General features: G+C 39.3%; 1 protein-coding gene across 5 annotated transcripts in view; it reads right to left on the bottom strand.

Moving 5' to 3' along the window:
* The window catches only part of UBAP2 (ubiquitin associated protein 2), a 99,128-nt gene that overhangs the window by 64,182 nt on the left and 9,125 nt on the right, over nucleotides 1-25,821 (bottom strand). For all 5 annotated transcript variants that reach the window (XM_017819057.1, XM_017819060.1, XM_017819059.1 and 2 more), the window contains exons 2-6: nucleotides 12,965-13,104; nucleotides 8,908-8,985; nucleotides 7,172-7,282; nucleotides 3,231-3,384; nucleotides 1,422-1,499 (exon numbers count right to left, since the gene is read on the bottom strand). In XM_017819057.1, the coding sequence (XP_017674546.1) occupies nucleotides 1,422-1,499; nucleotides 3,231-3,384; nucleotides 7,172-7,282; nucleotides 8,908-8,985; nucleotides 12,965-13,063 (520 nt within the window). In that variant the 5' untranslated portion in view covers nucleotides 13,064-13,104. The remainder of the gene's footprint in view (nucleotides 1-1,421; nucleotides 1,500-3,230; nucleotides 3,385-7,171; nucleotides 7,283-8,907; nucleotides 8,986-12,964; nucleotides 13,105-25,821) is intronic.

Genomic DNA, 25,821 nt, shown 5'->3' with positions numbered 1-25,821 from the left:
ACACTTCATTAAGATACTTTGCTCACAGGAATGTGCAGTCTAAAATATGTGGTAGAGAGGTACAGTAACACTACGTACACTAAGCCACTGAACAGAAATTGTTTGAAGTTGTTTCTGCTTCTTCAGTCAGATAGGTCAGTTTGATCTGATGAAGTTTGAGATATATGATATTCATCTAGAAAGCTACAGTTTTGACAACAAAAGCAGTGTCTAGTTCATAATGTTATAAAGCAAAAAACAAACCGCATCTGAAATCAACCTCTAAGTTTCACAGAACAATTTTTAAAAAATAATCCTATCTTTATAATTTGAAAATAAAGGATTATTTAATAAAACAAGTAACTGAAAGACATACATTATTTCTATTAAAGTGCTAATATACCAAAAACTGTAGCTGTGAACTATACCACACCCTCCCATGCCAAGCTACCTCTCTGCACAAACGATTTGGTATTTGTTGATTCACAGGCACAACCAAGACATTCTCACAACCCTTTCGAAGCTACTTCTTTGTATCCTTCCACTCCTTCGAGATGCAGATCTGGAGATAATGAAATTGGATGTGCCTGCCTCTGAATGCCTTGTTACAGGATTTTCCCAAGAGAAAGGAGTCCTTTGAAGGCAGAATTTTTCTTGAGTCAGACATTACTTATTAAGTACATTAATTAGCTCTGCTATACCTTTTATCAATTTAACTTATTCAAAACCCACTTCCACACACAATCTACACCATACTTGGGTTACTCATTTTCATTCCTCCTACTCTAAAGAAAAACAAGTCTCTTTCCACCCCAACTTCCGAAAATCCAAACCAACTTTGCATCATTTGATTCCACATCCAATCCATTATCCCATCTCTTCCACAAGATAGGATTGGAGTGGTACCTAAGACTCCCCAGTATTCCTTCTCCACAGTTCTCCTCATCAAGTCTTCCATGACAAATTCCTTCTCTCAGCAAAAAGCCTCTAAGGTGGCTTGTACCTTCTCTGATTGGCTACCACAAACAGAAGGCAAGCCTGACAACCAGATCCACCCCAAAGAAATGGCACAAGTACACATCAAATCCTTCCTTGAGAGCCATACTGATGGAATCTTGTGCTCTCCTGCTGCCAAGGTACATCCTGAGGAGCCCAGCGCACTTCCACACACAGGAGGTGTGCATGAGCCCATCTCCATAGCCAGGGCACACAGGAAGCTACCATAAAAGTGATCTGTGTCAATTTTTCTAAGTTGTTCTGAGACCAAGGAATGGTAAGGGATAAGGGAGGGGGATGTACCCACATTCAAGGTGGTTGAAGTGCTTATGGAATCAAAGGATTACCAAAAAACGCTTAAGAAGAAGCGCTTAAAGGAATAAATGGAGAGTTCCATTTCAGGACATGAAATCAGTGCCAGTCCCACACCAATGCCACCATCTCACCTCTCCCACGGCCACGCTTCCCACGGTCTGAAGGCCTGTCTGCTTGATTGTTGTCCACTCCATTCTCTTCAGCTCTAACTGCGGAGAGAGGACAGCTTAAGAGAAGCTTTAGAGACTTTTACATGAGGCAATACAGCCATCTGCTTAACCTGAACCCCAAAAGAAAAGGCCAGATTTTCAAGTGGGTTGGTCAACACATCTCAGTCATCCCTCTTCTCTGGGGGCCTAGCTAGAACCAAGCTATGTTTACTTTGTACAGGACAATTAGGAAGCAAAATATCTAATAAGAAGGAAATGTCCCTCAGTAGATACAAGTCTACAAGTGCCATGTTTTGCAGCCTACATTATTTAACTAATTACAGCCTCAACTCTTTAATGAGGTAGGAAATACAGCTGCCTCATCTTATGTTTCCTTGATAATACACTGGTTGACAACAGTGAAAGAATAAGGGATAACCAATAACACCAACTCTTCTACTGTCTGCCCATTACACATCCCTGTACAAACGGGGAAACAAAAAATTTCTCCTCTATGTTTAAAGCAGAGGGTTGACGACTGGGTGATGGTAAGGAATTAGAAAAGCACTGGAACTTCACTATTTTGTGGAAAACTCCTGACATGGTACTCTGAAATATGGGTGGCTCCCTGAAGAGGAAAAAAAAAAAAAAAAAAAAGACTGGCCTCTTAAAACACTGATGAGATTTTGTACTAGACAACTTCTAATGGCAAAAATAAAATTGTTAATGCTTGGATGTAAAGCTGGGAAGAAAATATCAAGATTTGGTAACCATCTGAAATATTTTTAATTCCAGTTTACAAGAAGAGACAAGCAGCACCTGTCTCGGGTAAAAAATTTGCCCCTTGCTTTCACTTTGATGGATCTGATTTCAACTTTTCTAAGCATAACTGCAAATTTTATTAATATTTTTTCATCTTGACATTATTCTATCCTACAAAGACTCACAATGTCTACACTGGCACAATATTTGACTATATTTCAATTATGAATTAGATTAGTTGGTTAATATTGTAAGTATTTTTCCTGCTTTTAAGTGGAAAACTAAACATTGTATTCATTCTGTTTCCTTTCGTCATCTATCAGTGTGGTGTACAGCCCTTACAGGCAAGGTACACAATTCTGATAATGCTGATAAAACTTAGATAAAAAGCAATCCAATGGTGTATCCAATGGTGATCTAATGTGATTCCAACTTGGAAACATCAGTTTGCTTTTCTACAATGTATTACTGCAACTGTTGCAAAGTTTTAAATGTTTTAACTAACAATGAATTTTCTCTGTTGTAGAAACTCACCTTTCGTTGGTTTATGTGAGAAATACATGCTAGAGATTAATAATCATCCCAGTGTTTTCATTCCCCTTATGAGAAGATGAGAACATCTTCAGGTTCTCCCACTCATAAAAGGAGATGGAGTCAAAGCTGGATAATTATTTCATTAAAAGAAACAAAAAAGTGTATCAGCTGTGCAGCGACATACTTGCTCTCAAGCAGTCTTACAAAGAGTCAGTTCTAAAACTTACATGAAGAACAACAATTTTTACAAGATCAATTCACCAAACAAGAACAGAGACTTAAATTAAGCTGAGTGTCTCCGAACAAGTACAGACCATCCCAAAACCAAGTCACACAGACAGGTCAAGCATACCTGTGGCACAAACAAGTTATGATCCCTTCAACGCTGAGCTACAGTCAGATGGACTTTGCTCCAGTAAGCACTTGCTCTTAACTTAGCGAGTTCCAGCTGCAAGAAAAGTGTCTAAATCTTTAAAAATGAATCCCTGTACGTACACTCTCGGCCACGGCTGCCTCCTCTTCCCCGTCTGTTGGAACTTCCCCGTCCGCGACTCACTTCTCTGTCCCCTCGTTTCTCTCTGTTCTCTTTGTTTTCTGAAGATTCCTTTCCAAGGCTTTTCTTCTTTCCCCCTACAGTCTCCCAAGAGGTCTATTTGGGTAAAATAGAATTAGACACAACAGTCAAAACAGAAGACAGCTCTCAATGTACATTTCACCTCATACCCCTCTAGTTCATGGGGGAAAAATCCCCAGGTATTTGCATAATATCACATAAGTGGTAGCACAGGTTGTATTTTTGCAAATAGATGAGAAAGAAACATGTTTTTTAAGTTAGATTGTCTAAGAGAATATGAGGATCCCAAGTATTTCTGACCATAGCAGATTTCTTCTAGTTCAAGAAAGCCTGGATATGACCACAGCGCAGAACATCTGCAAGGCAAGTAAGTTTCCCTCTCAACTACATCCACAAATCTAGCAAGGGAGCATGAACAGCGCAATTTTTTTCTCCCAAGGAAATGAAAAAAAAAACCTTTTAAGTATCACTGAGCAAAAGAGTGATGAGAATAAGTATGTGGCCTAAGGAGTGCAAAAAAAAACCCACAAAAAAGAAAACAGGAAAAAAAAAACTATTATCCAGACATACTAGAGTTTAAGCTCCAGAAGAAAGAATGACAGAACAACAGCTTGGGAAAACTGGGGGCATAGTAAGCCAGACCATCCACTCTTAACAGGTATAGATCATCACACACAGCAAAATACAGGAAAAACTATGTCTAAACAAAACAAGAGATCAAAGTCCAAACATAAGGCTTCTGTTTTAATATTAAAATCCATCTTTAAAATAAATTCAAGGATAGTACTGAATCCATAGGAGTATCTGCAGGAGTTGCAAATAAAATGACTGAAACACTTGCCAAGAATAGCACAGCCACTCATATATTATGCAATTGCACAGTTAGTTAATTGAGCCACAGCTGCAAAGCAAGGAAGAAGAAAGGTATTATTTCCAAACCATTAAACCATTAAGATAGGTTTGCATGTATGCTCCCATCTCTAGGAGCTTACAGTCCAGGTAAGGTATTTAAGCAGAATATTTGCATATGCAAATTGTAGCGAAGCACTAAAGGCATGACCTCTGACAGACACCTACACCAAACAAAAGAGGTTGTCTATCGGTAATCTTAGGTCCTGTCTTATCTCCTCTCAATTCCACCAACAGCACCTCAGCGGGCCATGACCAGCTAGTCCAAGCTGCCTAGAACTGAGGAAACCAACACTGTGGAAAGGCAGCAAAGCAGTTTACAAGTACAAACTCAAATGTTGCAGAGTCTCCTTTCAGAGAATAAGAACAAAGTGAATGGTTACTCTCTCGGGTTGAAATCCCTTTTCAGTTTCATCTCCAGTGCAGGAGACTGCACCACCATGAACTGACCTGGGTAAGCTCAGCCAGCAACAATCAGAAGTACAAAACTACACGTTTGAGCAACACCACTTTATTTGTGAGCCAGAAAACTCTTTCCCTCAGTAACTTTATCACATGGCTTCTCCTGATAGAGCCTGCATAACTGCACTAAAACACTCCTATAGCTTTAGATAGAAAAATACCTGAACTGACAACTGAAGAGCCTAGTTTATACAGTTCAGAACATGCTCCTATTTCACTGATGGGCACGATGACAAAACATCTTTGACCATTTCATGAAACATCCAAAACTGGATAAGGCTGTAAAGCTGAAGAGGAAGCTTTTATTTGACTTGGGAATGATCAGTAAAAGGATGACTATGAAAGCTTAAGATCCACGCTTTCCCACAAGACAATTCTGAGGAAAGCCTTGAGAAGTTGGGCAGGTCTTTTAATATAGAGGATGGTGCTACCTCTGGGCATGGGGATCCATCACAGACTACTGAAGCTGTCTCTTTTTGTAAGGGAGGTAAGTGATTGGAATTTCAGCTGACAATGCCTGAGGCAACCCAAATGACAGTTGTGGGCCTCACCTTTGAAAATATGTAACAGAAGTCTTCTTCTTGGCCTATTCTTACATGGAAAGAATAATAATATGAAAGGTCCCCTTTGTTCTATCTTCAAAGGTTTACTAAGTAAAACATGGTTGGGCATAAAGTGTATCTTAGGTCTGTAGGAAGTTAAATGAATACAAGTGTTGGACAAAGACACATATTCTTCCCTACTCTCATCCACAAGCCTCTATCTATCCAAAGCCAGACTGTCACAATTGCTGCAAATGAAAAGTATTCATAAAAACTAAATCACAGAGCATAAAGCCTTGAAGATCACAGCATTAAACACAAAACAAATTAATAAAGACAAAGACAAAACTGGCTGAGTACCAAATAAACTATAAAAAGACATTCTAGCTATCACTCCTGGCTCTTCTAATTCCTCCAATTGAACAGACACATCTTTCAAATGACGTTTTAAAGAAATTTCAAGTGCATCAAAGAAGAATGAAACTAGGAAAAGAGATTTGGGAATCTGCATTCAGAATTAGTGGTACATTGGCTTTCAACTTTACATCAAATCCATGATTAAACTGTTCTTGAGTATAATAGCCTTAAAACAAGCCCTTCCATTTGAAGGCCCAAAAATTTCCACAAAGAATAAATTTCCTCACGCTCCTTCCTCCTTGAGCCCTTTAAGTTCTCTGTATTTGTTTCTAAGTTGCATTTTCTCTACAGAGAGCAGTGGGTTCAGAGGGACTTATCAAAAGAGCAGAATATATTGATATCAATTCTAGTTGATGGATGAGTTCAGAAAGTTTTTTCCATGTCATGATCACTTCCAACAATTTGCTGAAGTAAGAAAGCATTTAACATTCTCCATCAACCAGAAAACTACTTTCAACTAAAAAATAGCAAATATGAGAAGTACAAGAGAGTGCAAAACTGGCACACTACTCAGATAGGTTTCATCAAGGCGAAACGTTCTCTTCCACTCCCAACTTGCCAGCTAGCTCACAATCATACACTTCTGTATTTTAGAAGACCTCAACTCCGATAAAAAGTGAAAAGGGGATAGAAAATCAAGTCCCCTCAGTCAGAACGGTGTGTGTCCTAGATTTAGGGTGTGTGAGGGGCCAGTTTCCTCATTAACAATAAGCCAGAGTACACATCCTGACAAGTCACAGGAAATACTGAGTGTTCAGCATCAAGAAAGGAAGTCCAGGTTTCTTTCCCAATTTAGATGAGATGGAATCTAATTTAATGCCTTGGACCAACTGTAAGAAATCCCTCCAGCAAAAAGTTCAGCTGCAGTGAAATATATTTTCTTAGTATTTCTTGGGATAAAATGTTGCTCTGTGTCACATTCTAAGTGACATTTGTTGTTATATACACACTGTTTAGTCTCCTCTTTCTGTTTTTCAATTAAGTCATGCAAATGAGCAACACAGTGAAAGGACCAACTACTTGCTGCATCCTCTCCTGCCATAAGTAGCATTTATCAATGCAACTTCCAGATGTGGAAACCTCCCCCAGTTTTAATACCAGCAGTGCTCACCTACAGCACAACTTAAAATATCTGCCTGCCCTTTAGGTTTATAAAGATTGACCTTTGTGACAAATAGTCTCAGGCTCACGGTTGTGGAGAGTCTACACAGTAACTACAAAAACCGCAGCAAGAAACAGGGCTGTGTCTGAGGGAGCACTGAGTTCTGCTGCAGAGCTAAAACTGCTGCATGTAAATGAAAGCAGAGGACTCTGCAAGAGACCAGCTGAACACCTACAACATTTTCCACATTCAGCCTACTCCAAGGTATGCATGCAGTAGAGAAACTGCCCTGGTCTTCATTTCCTTCGAAAGAATTCTAATGGAGAGATGGAAATTGAAAGCTTCCGAAATATGACTTTCCCAATCCCATGCAGAAGTCAAAAAATGCAGGAAACAGAAGGAGAAGTTTAACATGGAAGTAAAACCTTACCGTGTCTGAACTTCCTTCCAGCAGTATGTTGATTGCTCTGTTCACATCCCCATTACAATCATGTAGTGCCACTATACACTCATCCTGGTTTTTCCCCGTGACTTCCATAAGCTGGTAGTAAAAGTCAGACATGTTAAAATATCTACATTATCATCATAAGAAAATAAGAGTTAGTACCACCACAGACTATAAGAAAGTGCATAACTATCATGTCAGGGTAAACTAGAATCCTGAATAAAGGAATCTGCATTTTACAGATCTGCTTGGGTTTCAGACAAGAGACAGCAGGAAGCACAAATTAATTGATAATCAAGGAAGCACTCTTTCACATCTTTTTTTTTTTTATTTCTGTATGCTTGCAGCAAATGCTGTCAACACAGATACAGCAGTATACGAGGTTAAAGATGTAAAGGACCAGCATAGTTCCAGTATCATCCTCTCTCTCCCCACCAAGTATGTCCCTCTTTATCCCACTGTGAGAACAGACATAAGGTAAGACATGGCAGAGAACAGATCCATCTGGAAAAACACTCAGACTAAGAAATAGGTTATTTTTTTAGCCAGATTGGCTCCCTTGATCCATTTCAGCATAAGGCCACACGAGTCATAAGTGATGGCTGGTTAAGGAAACCTAGTTCTGAATTATGCTCCATGGACTTGGGATACACATCCTGAGGAGTGTGGGACATAAATTAACAGTCTGTCACAGGGCATCCAGCAACTTTGTCCAATGAACAAAACCTACATGAGCTAGAAATACATATGCAGAATGTAAAATACTGGAGATTTCCTACACAGAACTTAATTCTTCTCCTTCCCTCCAACACAGCTACAAGCACTACTGAGACTTGTAGTGGCTTCAGAAAGTACAAGACTACACTTTTGGCACAGCAACAGAACAAGTTTATAACAAGAACAACAAAAAGCACTTAATAATGCTTCAGAGAAAGTTTTACAAAGGAAAAGAAATCAAGAAATCCGCTCCTCTGCTGCATTAACACATTCAAGTTAATTCTTCTCTCCTTCTGGGTGTATTCCTAGGTTCTTTAGGAATTGTGATGTGTTCACTAGGATAAAATCACCAATACCCACAGCAGAACAGGGCCCAGATTGTCAGGACTGCTTTAATTAATCATCTCAGCTATAACTGGGTAATGGGAGCTTGGTCATCTAACACCCAACACTCACATGGTAGAGGAAATGGTGTGAGATTTCATTTACACAGTGTAATTTTATCATTTTAATGCATACACAGATCTGCAAGGTCATATTATTTATTTTTTAAAATAACACCCTGATTCACCTTTAAACAGTGGTTGTTTTTACTTTTCCTGAAAAACTTCCAAGACATTAGCAAACTCAGTTTACATAGGTGACATTTTTCTCATGTGCATGTACATGTGGACTAGGAATGCACTCTTTATTCTGACAATCATTAAGCATCAGGACAATACTAGAGAGATACACGAGACAACAACACAAATGAGTTTTGGCTTAAAGGCTTGTCTACAAAGGAAAATACACCAATGTAACTATACAGTCAGAGCTATATCACCACACAATTTCTTGTAAACAGACTTTACAGTGCAATAAGAGCACCTTTTCCTAGTTAAACTTACATCCTTCTGAAAAGGGTTTCATCTAAGCCAGAAACAGATGCTCTAGCTCCAAAATGTAAGCCAGCTTTAGAGCACTTTATTGCAGTGCAAAAAAACTCTGTACCATAAGAAACATACTTGTTTCACTTTATCTTCAAAATCTGCATCGTTCTTATCGTAGATCATCTGAGCGAGGCGAATCTGTTCTGCTGTTGCCTGAAAAAAGATAACATCCAATAAAGTACACAAAAGGTAACTATATTTTTCAAGAGTATATGCTAGTGTCCTTGTCTTTTTCCTCAAGGCTTTCGAAAAGAACATACACAACAAGCACAGAAATGCTGTGGGGAAAGAAATAACATCTTCTCTATGCCCACTTGGTAGTTTTAAATGTTATTTGGGACAGAAGTAACTTCAACATTCTAATCTGTTTGAAACAGTTAAAGGTCACCACATTGACAAGATAACCATATAATAATACAGAATTTTCCACAGAAGACTATGTTTTAGTATTAATCTTATGATTTTATTTAGGATCTACCACTCCAGAGTAAAGAGTTTTATTGTAACAAACTGGCAATGGTATTTCTAGATCAACCACATCTCTGATGATCCCTGCTCACATCGCCTTCCACCACGCTTTCAATAACAGCCCCACTCTAGTTTTATGAGCACTTAGAGACTGAGTCATGCCTCAAGACTCTGCCCATGAACAGCTGCACTCATTTTTTTTATGAGCGAACACTGGTCTCTGAAAACTGCTAGAGGAACTCGCTATTGATGAAGTATCTGGTTCTTCTCTAATGTTTCTGGACCACAAATCCATACTGGCAACTTCTCCAAGAGCTGAAAGACTAAAATGTATTGATGCAGACAAGTGCCATAAATCCAAACAGACTATGGCTGGGCCTGAGAGAAAGCAACTCTAAGACAGATGTCACATCACATGGGCCACTCTTCACAGAGTGGCATCTGCAGCCACTTGAACTGCAATCCTGAGAAAATACCAAAGATAAGTGTGTCTTACAAGATCGTGGGCCTCACTTGATTTCTGTTCAAACAGAAGAGGCTGCTGTCTCACGTAGAGAAGGCTGAAACTGAAGAGAGTCGGGACCCAAAATACAAGTTGATGCACTGTGGATGTGCTTCCTCATTGAAAGGAGGACCAGCTCATCCTCTGAAATTCTTGACTGAAAGGATTCACCATGGGCAGCTGGCTGAATCCCACCTTTTGCCCACTTCACAGGATACACACATGAAATTCTGTGCCTCATGAGTTCAGAACTAATCAGGCACAAACTGGCTTTTAGAGTTGACCACGAATGCAAGCTCTAGAGGAGGTCAAGTATAAATGCTGAGAAGAGTCTAAAAATTACTCCAATGTATACCACCAGCTGCTTATTTGCTGAAAAGTTACTGCAGCTGTCCCAGTTCCTTGAGGGAAGGGACACTTGCTGTGCTCAGAGAGAATGTTCCAAGAGAATTAGTGTTTGTAACAGTTACATACTCTGCCTTACTTCACACTGTCGAAGTGTCACGCTGACAGCCTCCTATGTTACTCCTCTGGGTAGCACAGGGGAGAGCTGCTCTGGAACTCCCCAGTGCCACCCTCCTCAGAAGGCTCCCTGTCAGTGCAGTGCTCTGTGCAAAGGAGCTCGCTCCTGGCATCTGCTGAGACCTCAGCAGAAACAAAACGTCTGCTGGTTTCGGGAATTTAAGTCTTGCTGATCCTTGTTCTCATTCTGACTACAGCCTCCTCAGCCAAACTGCAACGTTTAAGCTAGTGAAGATATCTTCCTTGAAGATATCCAGAGCAAAAACTGTCAGACAATGTAATTTCTGCAGAGACGTGATGGTATATTGGACCAAAAAACAGGAAGCCATCAAGATTCATTTCTTCCGTAAATCAACTTTTTTCCCAAGTGCACAATGACAGACAAAAACACACCAATTTTATTACAAATATGTGACACTATCTTCAGTTTTCCTGTGTAAGCAGAGAGCTTAGAAACAAGCAGGTTCAATATGGCTTATATTTATGCCAGTGGATTAGACCCAGATGGAACTGAAGATTCAAAAGGAAAAAAAGCAACAATAAAAACTCACGAGATGCTTTTACTACACAAACACCAAACCAGCGTCACAAAAAGTTCCAGCTTTTCCCTGGCAAGCAGTGGTTCTTTATCTTTAAGGCACTATTGTTACAAGTAACACTGTAGTATCCTGTAAGAGTGTAATTAAGTTTTCATTGTGACTAAGAAAGTAGTACCATCTTAAAGATAGCTAAGACTTTACTCAACCTGACAACATATATTATCTTTTCAGTGTAACAGAATGAGGAAAATCTTAAACTAAAATTTTCAAATTACCAGAAAACAGAAGTGGGCAAAAAATAAAATTACATGACAGTAATAGGCCAGATCTTACAATAAAATTTATTATCCAGAAGCAATGCAAAATAACCATGATATAATTTCTTAAATAAATTATGATCAATGTGGTATCATGACAATGAAATCTCCATTTGGGAAAGCAATATTATTCAATATTCAGAAAAATTAATCAGTGGTGATTAAACAGTAAAATCCACAAATTCCTGGTGGTCTGTAAAGACTGACTAAGCAGAAAAGTCCATCTGATACCTAAACAATAAAAAATATGGTGCATTAAAATGTAACTGCTGTGTATTAAATAACCACCTTTTCCACTGAAATGACCAAATCAGTACCTATTATGCAAGAAGTAGAATAAACAGAAAAAATTCAGAAAAAGGTCTGAAAGACTTAATGCTTAAAATCAATGAATCCCATAGGTTGGAAGGGTCCTCCAGTGATACTCTGCAATGTCCCACTGAGAGTATATTCCATTAGAGAAGCTGCTTGGGGCCAGGCAGAGATCCCACAACATCTCTAATCCACAACTGTGTTTACAGTAAACAATTTTTTTCCTTTTAACACTTGGAATTTTCAGTGTTTCAGCTCGTGCCATTGTCTCTCTGAGGAGAGCTGGCTTCTACCTCTTCTATAAGCTTTCATGAGGTACCTGAAAAGAAGACACAACCTTGCCTTGCCTTCTTAGGGCTGAACAAACCATTCCCCCAGGCACCGCTCATTCATCCTGTGCTTCAGCCTCACAACCATCTTTCCAGCTTTTCACTGGCCTTGCTCCCATCTGCCAAGGTCTGCCTTGCACCAGGGAACCCAGAACTGGGCAGAGTACTCCAACTGTGAAATGGCAAAAAGGGGAAACCACCACTTCCACCAGCCTGTTTGCTATACTCCTTACTTGTTTTAAAACAAAAACGAATTCAACTTCATATGTTGGAAGTCACTTTCAAAATCCACGGCAGCATGAATCACCACTACGCAAAATGCTGCAACATAAGGAGATAAGGGTTTGCGGTGACAAAACAAAAAAAAAAGAGTGTGCAAAACAGAACAAGAGCCCCTTGGTTAAAGACCATCCAGAAAACAATAAAAGATAATATTTCCTTGAGGAGCACCTCTAGAATGAGGTGTACACTCTGCCAGCAGAGAACAGACAATTTTTGAATTGAATCAAACGTTGAGATGCATCTGACAAGAGAATAATGAGTTGCAAGGAGCAGAGTCATTTTGCACTCTCCGTAACCCACACAAGCATGCAACTACTCTGCTGCTGAGAATTGAGACAGTGGGGTGAGAGCTTAATTCCCATCTAACAGATATTCTATTTTAGTCTGCTAGTGGATGACCATTTCACTTTGTGGGGTCACTGCACAAGACGTTTAGGATTTTGTGGCTTGCAGATACACTGAATCACACTGTAGAACACAGCATGAATCTAATGAAGCTTTCCCCACCCACCCAAACTCCCCTACTGACCACAAATCTTTTAGCATCAGGAGCCTGGCAGATGGGAGAGCTGAAATCCAAGGATAGTTAGGTCACAGGACAGAAATCCTGATACAGGCATAGAGTTCCTCACTGATGGGAAGCGTTTCTGAAGAATACAAAGCTCCTTCAGACACAACATAGGAACAACTTAATTCTCTCCTGCATTAGTGAGTAATCCAAGCAAGTAATCAAACATACTCTTCCAAAATAGCCCGTGATTTTTCCTCTTATCTTTTCTCAGGTTTTACTGACTCAGGGAAGAAATGTGCATCACTACATGCTCACTTTCAAGTCAAAGAAGTTGATATGGTAGCACTTACCTGTACTACTTGTTTCTGTGGTTGTGTTGGCTGTGTGGTTGAAATTTGCGCTTTGTCCCGAGTGCCCCGGGTACGTTCACTTCCCACCGAAGTCATCATTTACAGTATATACAAAACAATGTATGTACAAAATAGAAAATCTGAAAGAAAAAAAAAGAGCATGAGTTAAGGCAAGTACTGATTTTGATACCCAGGTAATACACAAATGCAACCATTTGAACTCTTCCTGCATTTACCACTAACTCTATACAGAGATGCATGAGAAAGCGCTTTAATACACTATTATTGGATTTATCACAGTCTTTACAGTAAATGGGGAAATGCAGTGGATAGAAGCATTTTTGTCAGTGGATTGGGATCTGTCTAGATCTGTACTCCAGACAACATCTAAATCTCACAGCTTTTCCCAGTTATTTAACGTACAGACTTTTCTATCTGCTACTCTGCTGAAATCTCAGCTTCAGCTCCATCACTCCTTAAACTTCTTTAATACCTGCTGTCTTATTTTGATGCCTGGACTTTAACCAGTCAGAAGTCTACACAAAAATCACAATCACAAACTGAGCAGTTCCTCTCTTCTGTACCATCAAACTGCTTTTCCTGCACATACACAGAGGTCACAGCCAATCCCAACTCTACTTCTCACCTCTCATTTTTAAGAGCAATTATGATGCTTACCTTTAAATCCAGCCTGTGCAGACAGTATTTTTGCTTTTTCTCCCTCCTATTTACAGAAACAATCTATAAAACTATTACCCTGCTTTAAACATGCCTTGGTTGTATGGCAACAAAGAAACCCAAAAGAAAACCCAAATCCCACACACATATCACTGCTATCCCATTTGTGACTCCTGGCTTGCATTCTCATTCATCCTTTAGCACTAAAATTACGTCGTTAAAATTTGTACAGCACCTAACAGGACTAATCGATGAGCATGGCTTACAGCAGCTATGATAACTGGAAACAGATCTCTCACCTGGTAACAATGGTCATAGTCAACGGCCTGTTTTCTGTCCCTATAACACTGGAAAGTAAAAAGGCAAATTTCTGGAACTAAGGATAACTTGGTGCAAGTGGTGTACCTGGGCAGCATGAGATGTGCAAACAAGCAGCAAAGTGCTCTCACTGCAGCCCCAATGTATAAGCAAGCTTCAGCACACAACCTGCCAGGGCAGCAGCTTTGTGCAAGCTGGCCAGCATCCAGCTCAGTGCACAATAATCCTCACAAGGATGTGTTCAATACCCAACTGCTCAATGGCAGTCACAAGTAATGGGTACTCAACAATCAAAGCTGCAATGAGATGCTTCAGTTTAAGCATCGATTCATGATGCTCAGGAGCCTCATCTACCATCAAAAGGTCAATTAACCCCATTATCATCTAAATCTATTCTTCACTTCAGAAGTACATTCTTGTTGGTCAAAACTGAAACCTGACATAGAATTTCTTTATGTACAATTTAAAGCATTCAATAATGCTTTAATGCCTGAGAATAAAGTATATTTCCACATGAAAAGGCCCACCTTTACCAGGAACTGAGTGCAGTATGGGCTGAACTGGAACACGGTGTTTCTACAGCTTTATGAATATATTCACCAAAGCCAATATGTCTCACCATCCCGTAAGTCAGTCTGACTTTGTTGCCTTCTAAGCCCAGAACACACAGGCCTTCAGAGCACTGTCTGACCCTAAAGGCCAGATACAGCCAAAACAGAATTTACACAAGCTCCTGACACCACCTCAATGGAAAGCAAAATACTAAGTAGATGTGGAGATATTTTGACCAGAAAGTTCAACACTTATCACTGACTATCTGCTTGAGTTAGTTTTTTGTTTGGTTGGGTTTTTTTGTTTGGTTGTTTGTTTTTTTTTCCCAAGGATCAGTCTGTTCAAAACAATCTGAACCTAACACAATGAGCAATGAAAAAAAAAACCAAACAGAGCACACAACAGAGAGCACTAACTTGCTTTAAAGACAAGCTAATAGTTTCAATAGGATTTTCTGGAATCAGCCCACTGTGACTCGAGATTTGTTGATAAATTATAACTCCATTGGGTCTCAATTTGTTCATAATTTCTGAATTAACATCATATTTATACAGATTGTGGTACCTAGGAATGCTATTTTCCCCCAATTTCACCAAAGCTACTCGAAATATTGTGATCTATATTTTAGACAGGACAGCAGGACACATACATTAAAGAGTTTTCTGGGTGTTTGTAAAGCACATGCTGAACTCCAGCCTACAGCCAGGCAACTTACAGTACCCAAAGTGGATTGTGTCTCTTTTCCTTTTCCTATCTTGTATTTTTCTGTGTGTCTCCGTGCCACCACTGCTTAAGACATGCTTGTTCTTCAGGATGAAAGGATACTTTAAGAAAAAAGGCAGGCGCACAAACATTTGAAACACTCCTGGGAGACAAAGAGGCACAGCAAGATCAGGCTTCATGGGAACAGCACTCAAACAACCTGAATAGCATAACAGGGAATTTAAAGGAGGTCCTTGTCCTCCTGACTGTGCAGCCCACGAGCAGCACAATTTTGGTTCAAACCAAAAAACAGCAAAGGTACAGGCAGCAGGACTTGTACTTGCTTCAGACCAGTATGGAAACCCACACTCAGTATGACAGTCCCCATCAAACCAACAAGGATGTGTTATAATCCACCAGACACAATCCAGTCTCCTTAAAAGCACAACTGGCAGCCTGCTACAAAGAGAGCTTCCAAAATACTGTTATTTTATTTCAGACACTGAGCAGTGCTGAGGCTTCACACCTGACCACACCTACTGCCGACTAAGGAAGGGACAGGCAGAAGGGAAGCAGGGAGGCACTGCCTTCAGAGCACCACAGTGACTACAGTTTTGAGCATTAAGTGGGATATTATTGATTAATAAGATGGGGCTGAACATTTCCTTTCTCACAAAGCAGCTGCTTATTCTCTCCAGCCCCTCACCTTCACCAAGTCTGTTTGGCAGGCTGTTGTCATAGCAATGAGCAGGATATCACAAACTGATGAACTTGATTTTAACCATAGATCAAATGGGGAAAGAAGATTTGAGACTGAGATGAAGAAAACTCTTAATTAAAATCTGTTTAATAAAGATTAAAAAGAAAAAATACTCAAGAGAAGCAGATGCTTCAGTTTCCATGTCAGGGTCTGGTGCACCGCAAAAGTCCCTCATCAACAGTTAATACCCGACCTTGCAGACACATTCCAACTGTAGCAAACAGCCAAACAACTGCACTTTGAAGAAAAATACACACGTTAAATGAAAGCAGTAATAGTTTCATCACTTTCTGTATACTAGTACAGAGCTCTAGTAAAACAGGAAAAAGCACTAAACAAAGACAGAGGGCTTCCCAAAACTGTTGTGTAAAGAAGGTAGCTGAACTTTCTTGCATGTCAATTAAAAAAGGACAAGATTCCTGTAAACTTTTTTTTTTTTTACTGCTGTAGTGTAGGACCTCCAGACCAAGGTTGTCCTTACTAATTTAAAAAGAAACAAAAAACAAACCCCAAACAAAACTAAAATTTAAGAATGCCTTGTAGTTAAGTAGTTAAGAAAATTGCTCACTTCAGTGTGTTTAACTTCTCAAGCTCTAAGGAATTCTAATTCCAGTACTTCTTGATAAAGTAAATAATTTCACAGAGCCCTTTAAGAGGAAAATCATCCCAAATTTCAATCTTTCAGTTTAGTTTTCTGTCTTTACAGCAAATTTTAGTACAAAGGCCTATACTACAACTGCAGATACAGTACTGCGTAACATGGAATGGCAACAATTACTCCAGTTTACAAGAGCAATAACAAAGTATTGACATCTCAACACCCAACCTTCCTAAAACTACCAAATCCTACTCTCTCCCAGTCTCCATACCTTGTCTTATCCCACACATTTAGTTGGGTTTCTGTTTTGGATTTTAGAAGGAAAAGAGGAAGGCAAAGAATCAAAGAGCAACTGAATGCACATCAACACAAAAATCAGGTTTTTAAATCTATCAGAATGTTTTCTGTGATCTTTTGTTCAACCTTCCTTCAAGCAAGAACTTGTCTTTTTAGACCCAATGAAGTCAGAAAAGCTACAAATACAGAGAATACTAATTGACTTGACAGGGTTGCAAGCCCCTCAAGACTCAGGAAATCTATTCCTGAACTTCCAGGAACAGACCAGGCATGGCAATACCACCTGATTTTTAAGATTCCTCTAGAAGTTAAATTATTCATTTCCATCAGCTGAACAAAACATTTGCAGTTTCAGTTCCTTTCCTGAGGCAGTCTAAAGAATGTTACTTTCTTGACTCTCTGGACAGGGAGCTGTGGTAAACAACACGTGCAGAAATCTCTGTCAACACCTTAAAAGTGAGATTGCTTTTTTATATTCGAAACATAAAGCTACCAGTCAAAGATTTCTTACAATGACAGGGCTGGGGAAAGGCTGCAGGACACTGCCTGGTGAGAACACAACTACTGCACGTGAACTGTGAGCTCAGATTTTACTGCTATGGCTGGAGCATTATAGGAGCATGAGGGGAAAAAATTATGCCCCTGCAAAGCACCAGTGCAATGCACTTCCCTCAAGTGCTGTTGTCCAAAGCATCTCCCCATCTTTATTGCTGTTTGAAATGGGAAGAGTGTGCAAGAGTCAGATGTTCCTCAGGAGCAGAGCTGAGGACTCAGTGTGTGTACTGTCCCAAGCAACTACACCAAACCTGAGCTCATGGAGCCTGGGAGTATTCACATGTCATCTTAAGCTTTTTTGTGGTAAATAGGAAAAAAACTGACCTTCATCACTGGCAGAACATCGCAGGACAGAGAAACTGTACTATCTGTATGCTCTCATGTTCTACCAAGGAAAGAGTACTGCTGGGAGTGGCCAGAGTACCACCACAAACACATAAATTAATACATAAACTTCCAGTTGTGTTAGAAAACTGTAGCAAATAACCAAGTGAATATTCTTACCCATCTTTCTTAAAGCCCTCTGAGTTGTTAATTGAAATAATTATCGTGCCAAGACAATCTTTAATTAGCTAAGAACACAACCTGATCTGCAGAAATCAACAATTCCTCTTTAACACCAGAAAAAAAAAAGAAATAAAAAAGATTATTTTAAGGATTAATCTAAGCATATGCTACACAAAGGAAGACAAACAAATATATAAATAGGTCTTACAAATAAAAGAAAAGACAGCATTTGGAAGAAATTTAGGAAGAGAAAGAAGTGCTTATCCTCATAAGACTGGAGTTAGGCAAAGGCTGGTCACACATTCAGAGTCCAAAAGCATAATATGGACAAGGAACTGAAACAGTAGGTTCAATCCACTAGTAGAGCATGTTTCAGTCATGAAAGTAAAGTAATATAATTAACATTATTTAAAAAAAAAAACATTCTCTAATCTCACAATATCCATCTTTACTATTATTTCAGTGTCTCTGCCTAACAGACACATTTCACATTTTAGTATACACTAGTGATTCTCTAGCTTTAATCAAAATCTGCCAGTTACACTCAATAAACATTCTACAGACTTGTTCTAATCATTTCTTTATAAATATTCAAACCTCAGAGGCAACAAGTGCCCTTATTCATACACAAATTTCTGAAGGAAGAAATTCAAATTTCACTGGTATTAAAAAAATAAAAAGGCAATCACATCAAAATTAGAGAAGCCTTACCAACTTCCATCTACTTTCACACAACCAAGGCAATCTTCAGACTGCTAAAAACCTGGTTAGCAAAACTCACCCAGCTCTGCTCTGTCGAAAGACTCCTGTGACTGAACAATCAGAAGGCAGTGAATGTCCTAGAACATTGGGAGGACTCGTGTTTCAGACATCAATATCTACAAAGAATAAGGTCCTGTTCCCTGTACTGATCATAAACCCGATTGCAAGGACCTGAAAAATGCACTACTTACCCGCAGTTACCACTAACTGTAGTGAAACTCTAAGTAACAAAGACACAGATAAACTGCATATTGTTTTCCAAGCACCACACTCAGGACTATCAGAACTAGAGAACACAGACCAGACAATAGTTGTTGCCATGAACTAGACAAAACAAAACAAAACCACACACAAACAAATAAAAACATAAAAAACCCACAAACACACAAAAAAACATCCCAAAAAACCCAAACCAAACAAAAAAAAAGATTAAAAAAAAAAGACAAGAAAAAAAAGGCTGCACTGGTCCACATAAAAATATAATATAGAGAAAACAGGAATTCTCTTTGACAGGTAGGCAGTGAGTTCACTTTTGAAGTATGAGAAATATTTCTCCTGAGAAATATTTCAAGGAAAGCTTTGGCCTGTCCAAATATGCTAAGACCTGAAGGGATAAATACATATTTCTGTAATTCTTGACAGAAGACCCCCATTTCTTGCCCTCTGTCATGGAAAAGGCTTTTCTTATGTGAACCCTCTGTAAAAGCCACCACAGTAGAAGAGATAACACATCCTCATCATCGACCACACAGCATGCTGAACTGAACTGTCAACTCAATCGGTATCTCAGGTCAGGGAGCACACAGAGACCATAAGTAGCTCAGAGGTGACACTTGGACACCCACACACAAACTGCTTCCTCTTTTGACAGGCGGCATGGAGCCCAAGGAGATAAAAGAAAATACTCTCCAGGTCGATACACAGTATACTTGCTTTATCCACTACTGCTACAGTCCACGCTGAAGAACCATCAGTATTGCAAATCTCTTCATATCTATTTCTCTGGGTTTAGAACAAACAACAAAGAAACCTAGAAAAGGTAAGGCCCTTGGTGTTTTTCCTCCTAAAGTTTCCTGAGTAGCATCCAGTGAAAGGGCACTACAGCATCTACAACTTCCAACAATACTGGCAGAACTACAGCCTGGTCCTCCCCTGCAATAGACACTGCAACTGAATTATACACTGTATATTCTAAGAGGCTTGGAAAAAACATCAACTAGTACTTAGAAGAGGAAAGGTTTATTGCAGATGAGGAAAACTGAACTAGCAGGCTTTTCAGGGTTGAAAATCATTATCCTCTGCAGCCAGAACTAACACAGCCTTCCTGAAGTCTCACACACAAGTGCAAGTGCAGGACAGATGAGCACAATTTAGGACAAAAAAAACACGACCAGAGTTTCAGTTCCCATTTGGGACCTGGTTATATATCCATTCAAAATTCAGTCCATAATTTGAGCAAAACCCAAACATTACTCCATTAAAATCAAGTATCAGCTCACATCTAATACCACACAACTGCAAGCCACCACCTCAAATGGCACTCCTGTTCCCCTACTCCTTAACCACGAAATATTACTACTTTCCTTCCTTCAGACTTATGATCCTGCAGCTGCAGAGGGAAGTCAGTTCAGTGGGTTCACCCAGGAGCAAACTAAACCCTCTAAAACAAAACAGTGAATCAGTTGAACAAGCTTACCCAGTGGAAAACTATGTGGGGCTATACAACCTCTGAATCTGACACGAGGGACAGGGATCAAGTTCATGAGGAAAGGGGGAACTTGCTTTTCAGCAGCCATGTACCATAGGCAAAATGAGGGCTTTAGTATTTTGTTTTCCTGGGATCCAGTATAGCACAACTTGATCCTGGTCAAGTCCACCATACACACAGCCAAAAAAAAAAAACTCCTTATAAGGATTATTGAAAACTTGTAGGGAGAGGCTCTGAAAGCACAGTGACCTTGAATATATCACTATCTTACAGAAAAACAGAGACTTCTATCACTTCTACTGAGGAACACTCCATACTCAGCCTCTTTGATACCTGTTAGCAACCAGTAACTTCCACTGAAGAAAACAGATGAAATGTGGAAGTGCTTCTATCCAAAGAAGAGAAGGATTTAATCAACATTAGGACAGTCTCACTGACACAACTTATGTTACCCTATAACAGTCTTTTCCCAAAGAAATGCCTACATTAAGCTTCAGGCATTAAAACAGAGACTCAAACTACCCCAAAGTAACTTAGTCACCCAAAACAATCTTTAATGATTTTGTACACACAGCTAAATATTCAATGCTTTTGCCAGTCATCTATGAATTCCACTTTTGCAGGAATAACACAATTAAACGTCCATCCTTTCCCCACCTCGGCTTGTTCACTCTGCCAGTTCATTAAAACTCACAGCAACCCCTCTGAGAGGGAAAGGAGGAAATCCAGACAAACTCATTCAGGAAGACAGGGTTGGGTGACTTGGAAGTTCATCAAATGGCTCCCTCCACCCAAAGAATCACCAGGCAAAGCCTCTGCAGATTCTAATAATTCGCACAACTTTCCAGCCTATTCCAAGGTTAACTCAGGGGTCAGCAAGAAATCTGAGTGAGCTCAGGGCACACACATATATATGAAGGTGAGGAAACAGCTGCAGAGTACAAACAAGTTATAGACGTTCTCTTCAAAGAATACATGGACGGACCTATGTTCTCAGGTCACACTCTGGTTAAGCTATCAATACTACAAGGAAAAAAAATATTTAAGTGGCCAAAGCATCTCAGAGAAGGCTGAAGTACACCACTAAAGCTGCACAGGACTGACGACCTTCCTGTACTAACTGTGACTGACTTTTCTCAAAACCACTATTCCTCACTTCTCTAGTGACAATGTCAGCAGGACACTTGCAGAACAGTTAAAGGTTGGGCTATGACAGTACACACAACGGGAGCTGCCACCAAACATCAAGGACACTTCAGGCTTCCAGTTTGTCAATAGCACCATTTGTAAGAACAGTTTAAAAGAAAAAAAGTTCGGTGGATCATCCCCCATCCATCACTACCACTACAATCAACAACTAGCTGTACCCACAAGATGAATAATGCCTGCCACAGACAAAGAGAGAAAAAAAAGAAGGCTGTTAAATAACAAATAAAAACCTTTACAAAAATTTATTGGGAAGGCTAATCCAGATTAGACTGGTATCAGAACAAAACAAAGAAAACAAAAAACAAACGAACAAAAAGAGGAGGGAAAAACAAGTAATGGGAACTGTCAGATTCGGTTATTAAGCCGCAGAAATGTATAATTCAGCTACTTGCTCTGATACAGTAGCCCCTAAAATGAATTGCTTTTTCCACAGAAAAGCAAACCAGGTAAGAAGATTCAAGCTGAAACCCAGGTACTCCAAACGATACCAAGAAACAGGTAACACCAGTCACGACAATACCCCCCGGGGGGAATTCTCTTGGAGTGGGTGCTCGAAACAAGGTGGCACACAGGAAGCAGCACCGCACACTCCACATCTCCCTGACAGATCATGAACGCACTCCGTGCTTGCGCTCTCCCTGCCCCCTCCGGTGTCACCAAACCACGCTCTCCTGGAACAGCTTCCAAAGGAATTCTTTGAATAGAAACAGATACAAGCGAGAGGACTAAAAATAGCCCAGCAAGAGCAGAGACATTTGTTACATTCTCACACTTGCGGAAACACACTCGACTGCATAAAAAAAAAAAAAATAAAAAGGCACGTAGTTAATTCACACTAGAATTGATAACGAGGGACAAAGTAGAAAGTGCCACCACAGAAAAGTTTTGGAGGGAAGGATTAATTTAGACTCGTCACAGGTCACATTACAACACTCACAACAAAAAGCAATGGTGAAATTACAAGCTGCAATGATTTTATATCATTTATATAAAATCAATGATTTTATATATATGCGGGAAATACACTGTGTAATCAGTCTGTAAACCTGTATCTATAAAATGTGCTAAAAACGTCATGATATCAGATTTTTTGTTTTAACTTCAGAGTTTTGGTAGCAACACCAAAGAGCTCAGTATCATTCCCACACATGAATAGAGCCCCACTCCTTGAACTAGACACCAAAGGAAGACCACCAGTACAGATCACTCCCTGTGATATGCTCACATTCAGAAGACCAAAGAAGTCTTGCCAAAAGAGACCAGGAGTCTTACTGAAAAAAAAAAAATCTTTTAAATAAAGCAAGATATTCTGGAACATCTTTCTATATTTATCCCCCAGATGATGATATTTCTCAAGGTTCATCTTAAGCAGGAGGACTATCCACCAAAGTAAAAAAGCAACTTTTTTTGCAGTGACATAAAATTCTGAACATAAAGTTCCAAAAGGAAGAAAAGAAATAGTCTGTAAGGCAGTATTAACCACTTTCTTTCTGTACATAACCTCTAAATGAAAACTATGGTCCATCTGGTTTAGTCTTCCAAAGTGAAACACTGTGAGAAGTGAAATCCTTTTACCAATGCACTGTCAGGTGCTCAGAGACAACCAACTACAGAAACAGCACCAAGAACTGAAAGTCATCAAAGAGCATTTTCACTTCTCTGTCATCTCTGGATTGCTCCTTCTATGGTCACAACCGTTATTACATTTTTGTCTACCTTCAAACAAGGCAGGTTTGACAAGTTTCCTTTGATACTACTCCTCATCTTGATTTGCTTCAGTCAGAAAACGTGGCTTTACCTCAAGCTTTTCCACATGACTTTGAGCATTATTTTCCTCACAATCACAGCTTCTCACCTTGGTGTCACATGTAAATTCACTTACACTTGTTCCATCATTCTAGAATTTACAGGAGGTCAGGTCTATCCAAAGAGATGGAGGATTAACTATCTTTACAACCTCAAATGTACAATGTGGTAGAAAGAAGCAGGCAAATAAAGATCCCTTTACGCAGAATTCAAATCTAAAAGCAGGAATAAAGTCATCCAGGCTGTTCTTATTTTTAATGCTACATCAAAATTAAATTCATCACTCACTTCTTAGTTTCTTAACCTTTCTATAGAAGACACCAAAGAGATAAGCTGCCCACATGGGACATCAAATTGCCCAATTTTATTGCATTTAATTCACTATTCATTTTCTCTCCAACCTAAGTAGGGGGGAACTTCCCATAGGCTCCTTCTAAGACCCACAGCTACTGTTCCAGCCCTGTCTTTACCTTTTTCTGTAAGTCTGGACTGACTTAAACATTGTTTGGCTTCCATGCATTTTCATTCTCCCCCGCCATTTCTTTCCAAGCCAGACCAGCTCATAATAAAATTGACAAAAATGCAAGAGTAATTTTTTTTTTTAATTTGCAAAATCTTAATGAGCATATAAAGTTTTTCTTCAAAACTTCCTTCCTATTAATAGGCCATTAAGAAATTCCTTTTCACAGAAATGTACTTCCCGTCTTTTCATAAAGTTAAGGTTCCCCTTTAACATATTTTTGTACTCTGCTGAATTACTTTAGTACAGCATAGCAATGAATCACATCCCCTCATTCCACACAGGTATGCAGGTTTATATACTGTGGAAGGCAATATTAAAATGCCTAAGTAGAAAATCTGTTTTTTAAAACATCCCAAGAAGATAGTAGTCAATTGTGTATTTTACCACCAGTCTAAAAGAACAAGCACTCTGCTGCAAGATGAAGTTACTCACTTTTGAAAGAAAATGGACTTATATTCTTCACATCTTAGTTTCTGAAACAGCTTATTTATACTAGCTGTGCACCTCACCCTCGGTACACATGTGAATTCTTAGACTGCACCTAGAACACACATTTTGCTAACTGCAGTGTTCAACTCTAGCTACAGCATTAAAATATCACAGGTATCAGCTTTAGAGATAACACTGCACCTATAAAAACTTCACTAAACAAATGGTTTGGCAGCAACAGTCTTGAAAACCACTTCAGCACAAGATGCACTGTAAACATCGATTTTCTCCAAAACAACAGAAAGCTACATGTACACAGAAACATCCAAAGGATAAGCAAGGGATAACCAAGATGAAATATTTCCAGTTCTCAAAACTGCACTACAAACTTAAGTAACAGCTTTTTAAACACTGCAATAATTTTCAGCCATTTACAGAGTGTTACTTAAAAATTCTAGCAGAGCAGGGGACTGCTAAGCATACTTGCTGCAAAGGGCAAGATGACACTGTAAATAAATTCAGAAACCAATGGTAGGCAAGTCTAAAATGCACAACAGTATGATGCCTTAAATGTGTTCTTAATTTAACACAAGACTGTTTTTCAAGTTCAATGAGTACACTGCCCAAAACATGGCTTCTGGAAAACTAGTAAGAATCTGATTCACTAGAATAAAGTGAAAATAAAAACTGAACAAAGAAGAATGCAACATGCCTCCTCTGATCAGAGGAAAAGGTCCAAGACACAGCATTCACCCTAAGCTGCAATCAGCAGAACGTAACCACCTAAGAAGTTGTTCATTGTTGCTCTCATCTTTAGCATACTGAAATTCGCAGTTCTGCAGGGGTTTTTCGTGTGGTTTTTTGAAAGCATACAAGCCTCATCTAAGTGGTACTGTCCTTCTGGTTCCTCCATTTTCTGATGTCTAAAATTAGAAAAACGGTACTTGCCAACCTTGTTGTTATGCTCCAAAATTGTAAGGAAGAAGGTGTTAGCATGACCTTAGTTTTGATATCCAAAAGAACCCTGCCATGAAGTCTGAGGTTTAGGGATCTGTTGGAAGATACTGTGACCCCACAGCTACATCACAGGAATTTCTTTGCAGGATCAAATGCAAAAGACTGATAGAAAGGGATAAAACAGCTCCCAATACACTGCTTTTAAACATTGCTGAGTATACATACAACTGCTGAGAACAGCAACTTCAAGGAGTAGAATTTTTACTTCCACTTATTCATGAAAGTCCATTTGAAGAGTCACAAATACATCCAAGAAAAACATTTTGTGCTCTTTTCAGATATTTTTTTTGCCAGGGAAAGAAGAAAGGGAAGGAAAAAGTATGTTTAAATAGATTATCTCATTCCAAAAGCCAGAGACATAACTTCCCTTTAAAACCATTCTAAATTCTCAAATGTTATATACACAATGAATAAAATCCAGAAAATTCCCAGAACA

This window comes from Lepidothrix coronata, unplaced genomic scaffold, assembly GCF_001604755.1.
Source record: "Lepidothrix coronata isolate B3197 unplaced genomic scaffold, Lepidothrix_coronata-1.0 Scaffold72, whole genome shotgun sequence".
NCBI classification, from domain to species: domain Eukaryota; kingdom Metazoa; phylum Chordata; class Aves; order Passeriformes; family Pipridae; genus Lepidothrix; species Lepidothrix coronata.
This window is presented reverse-complemented; position numbering and strand designations above follow the sequence as displayed.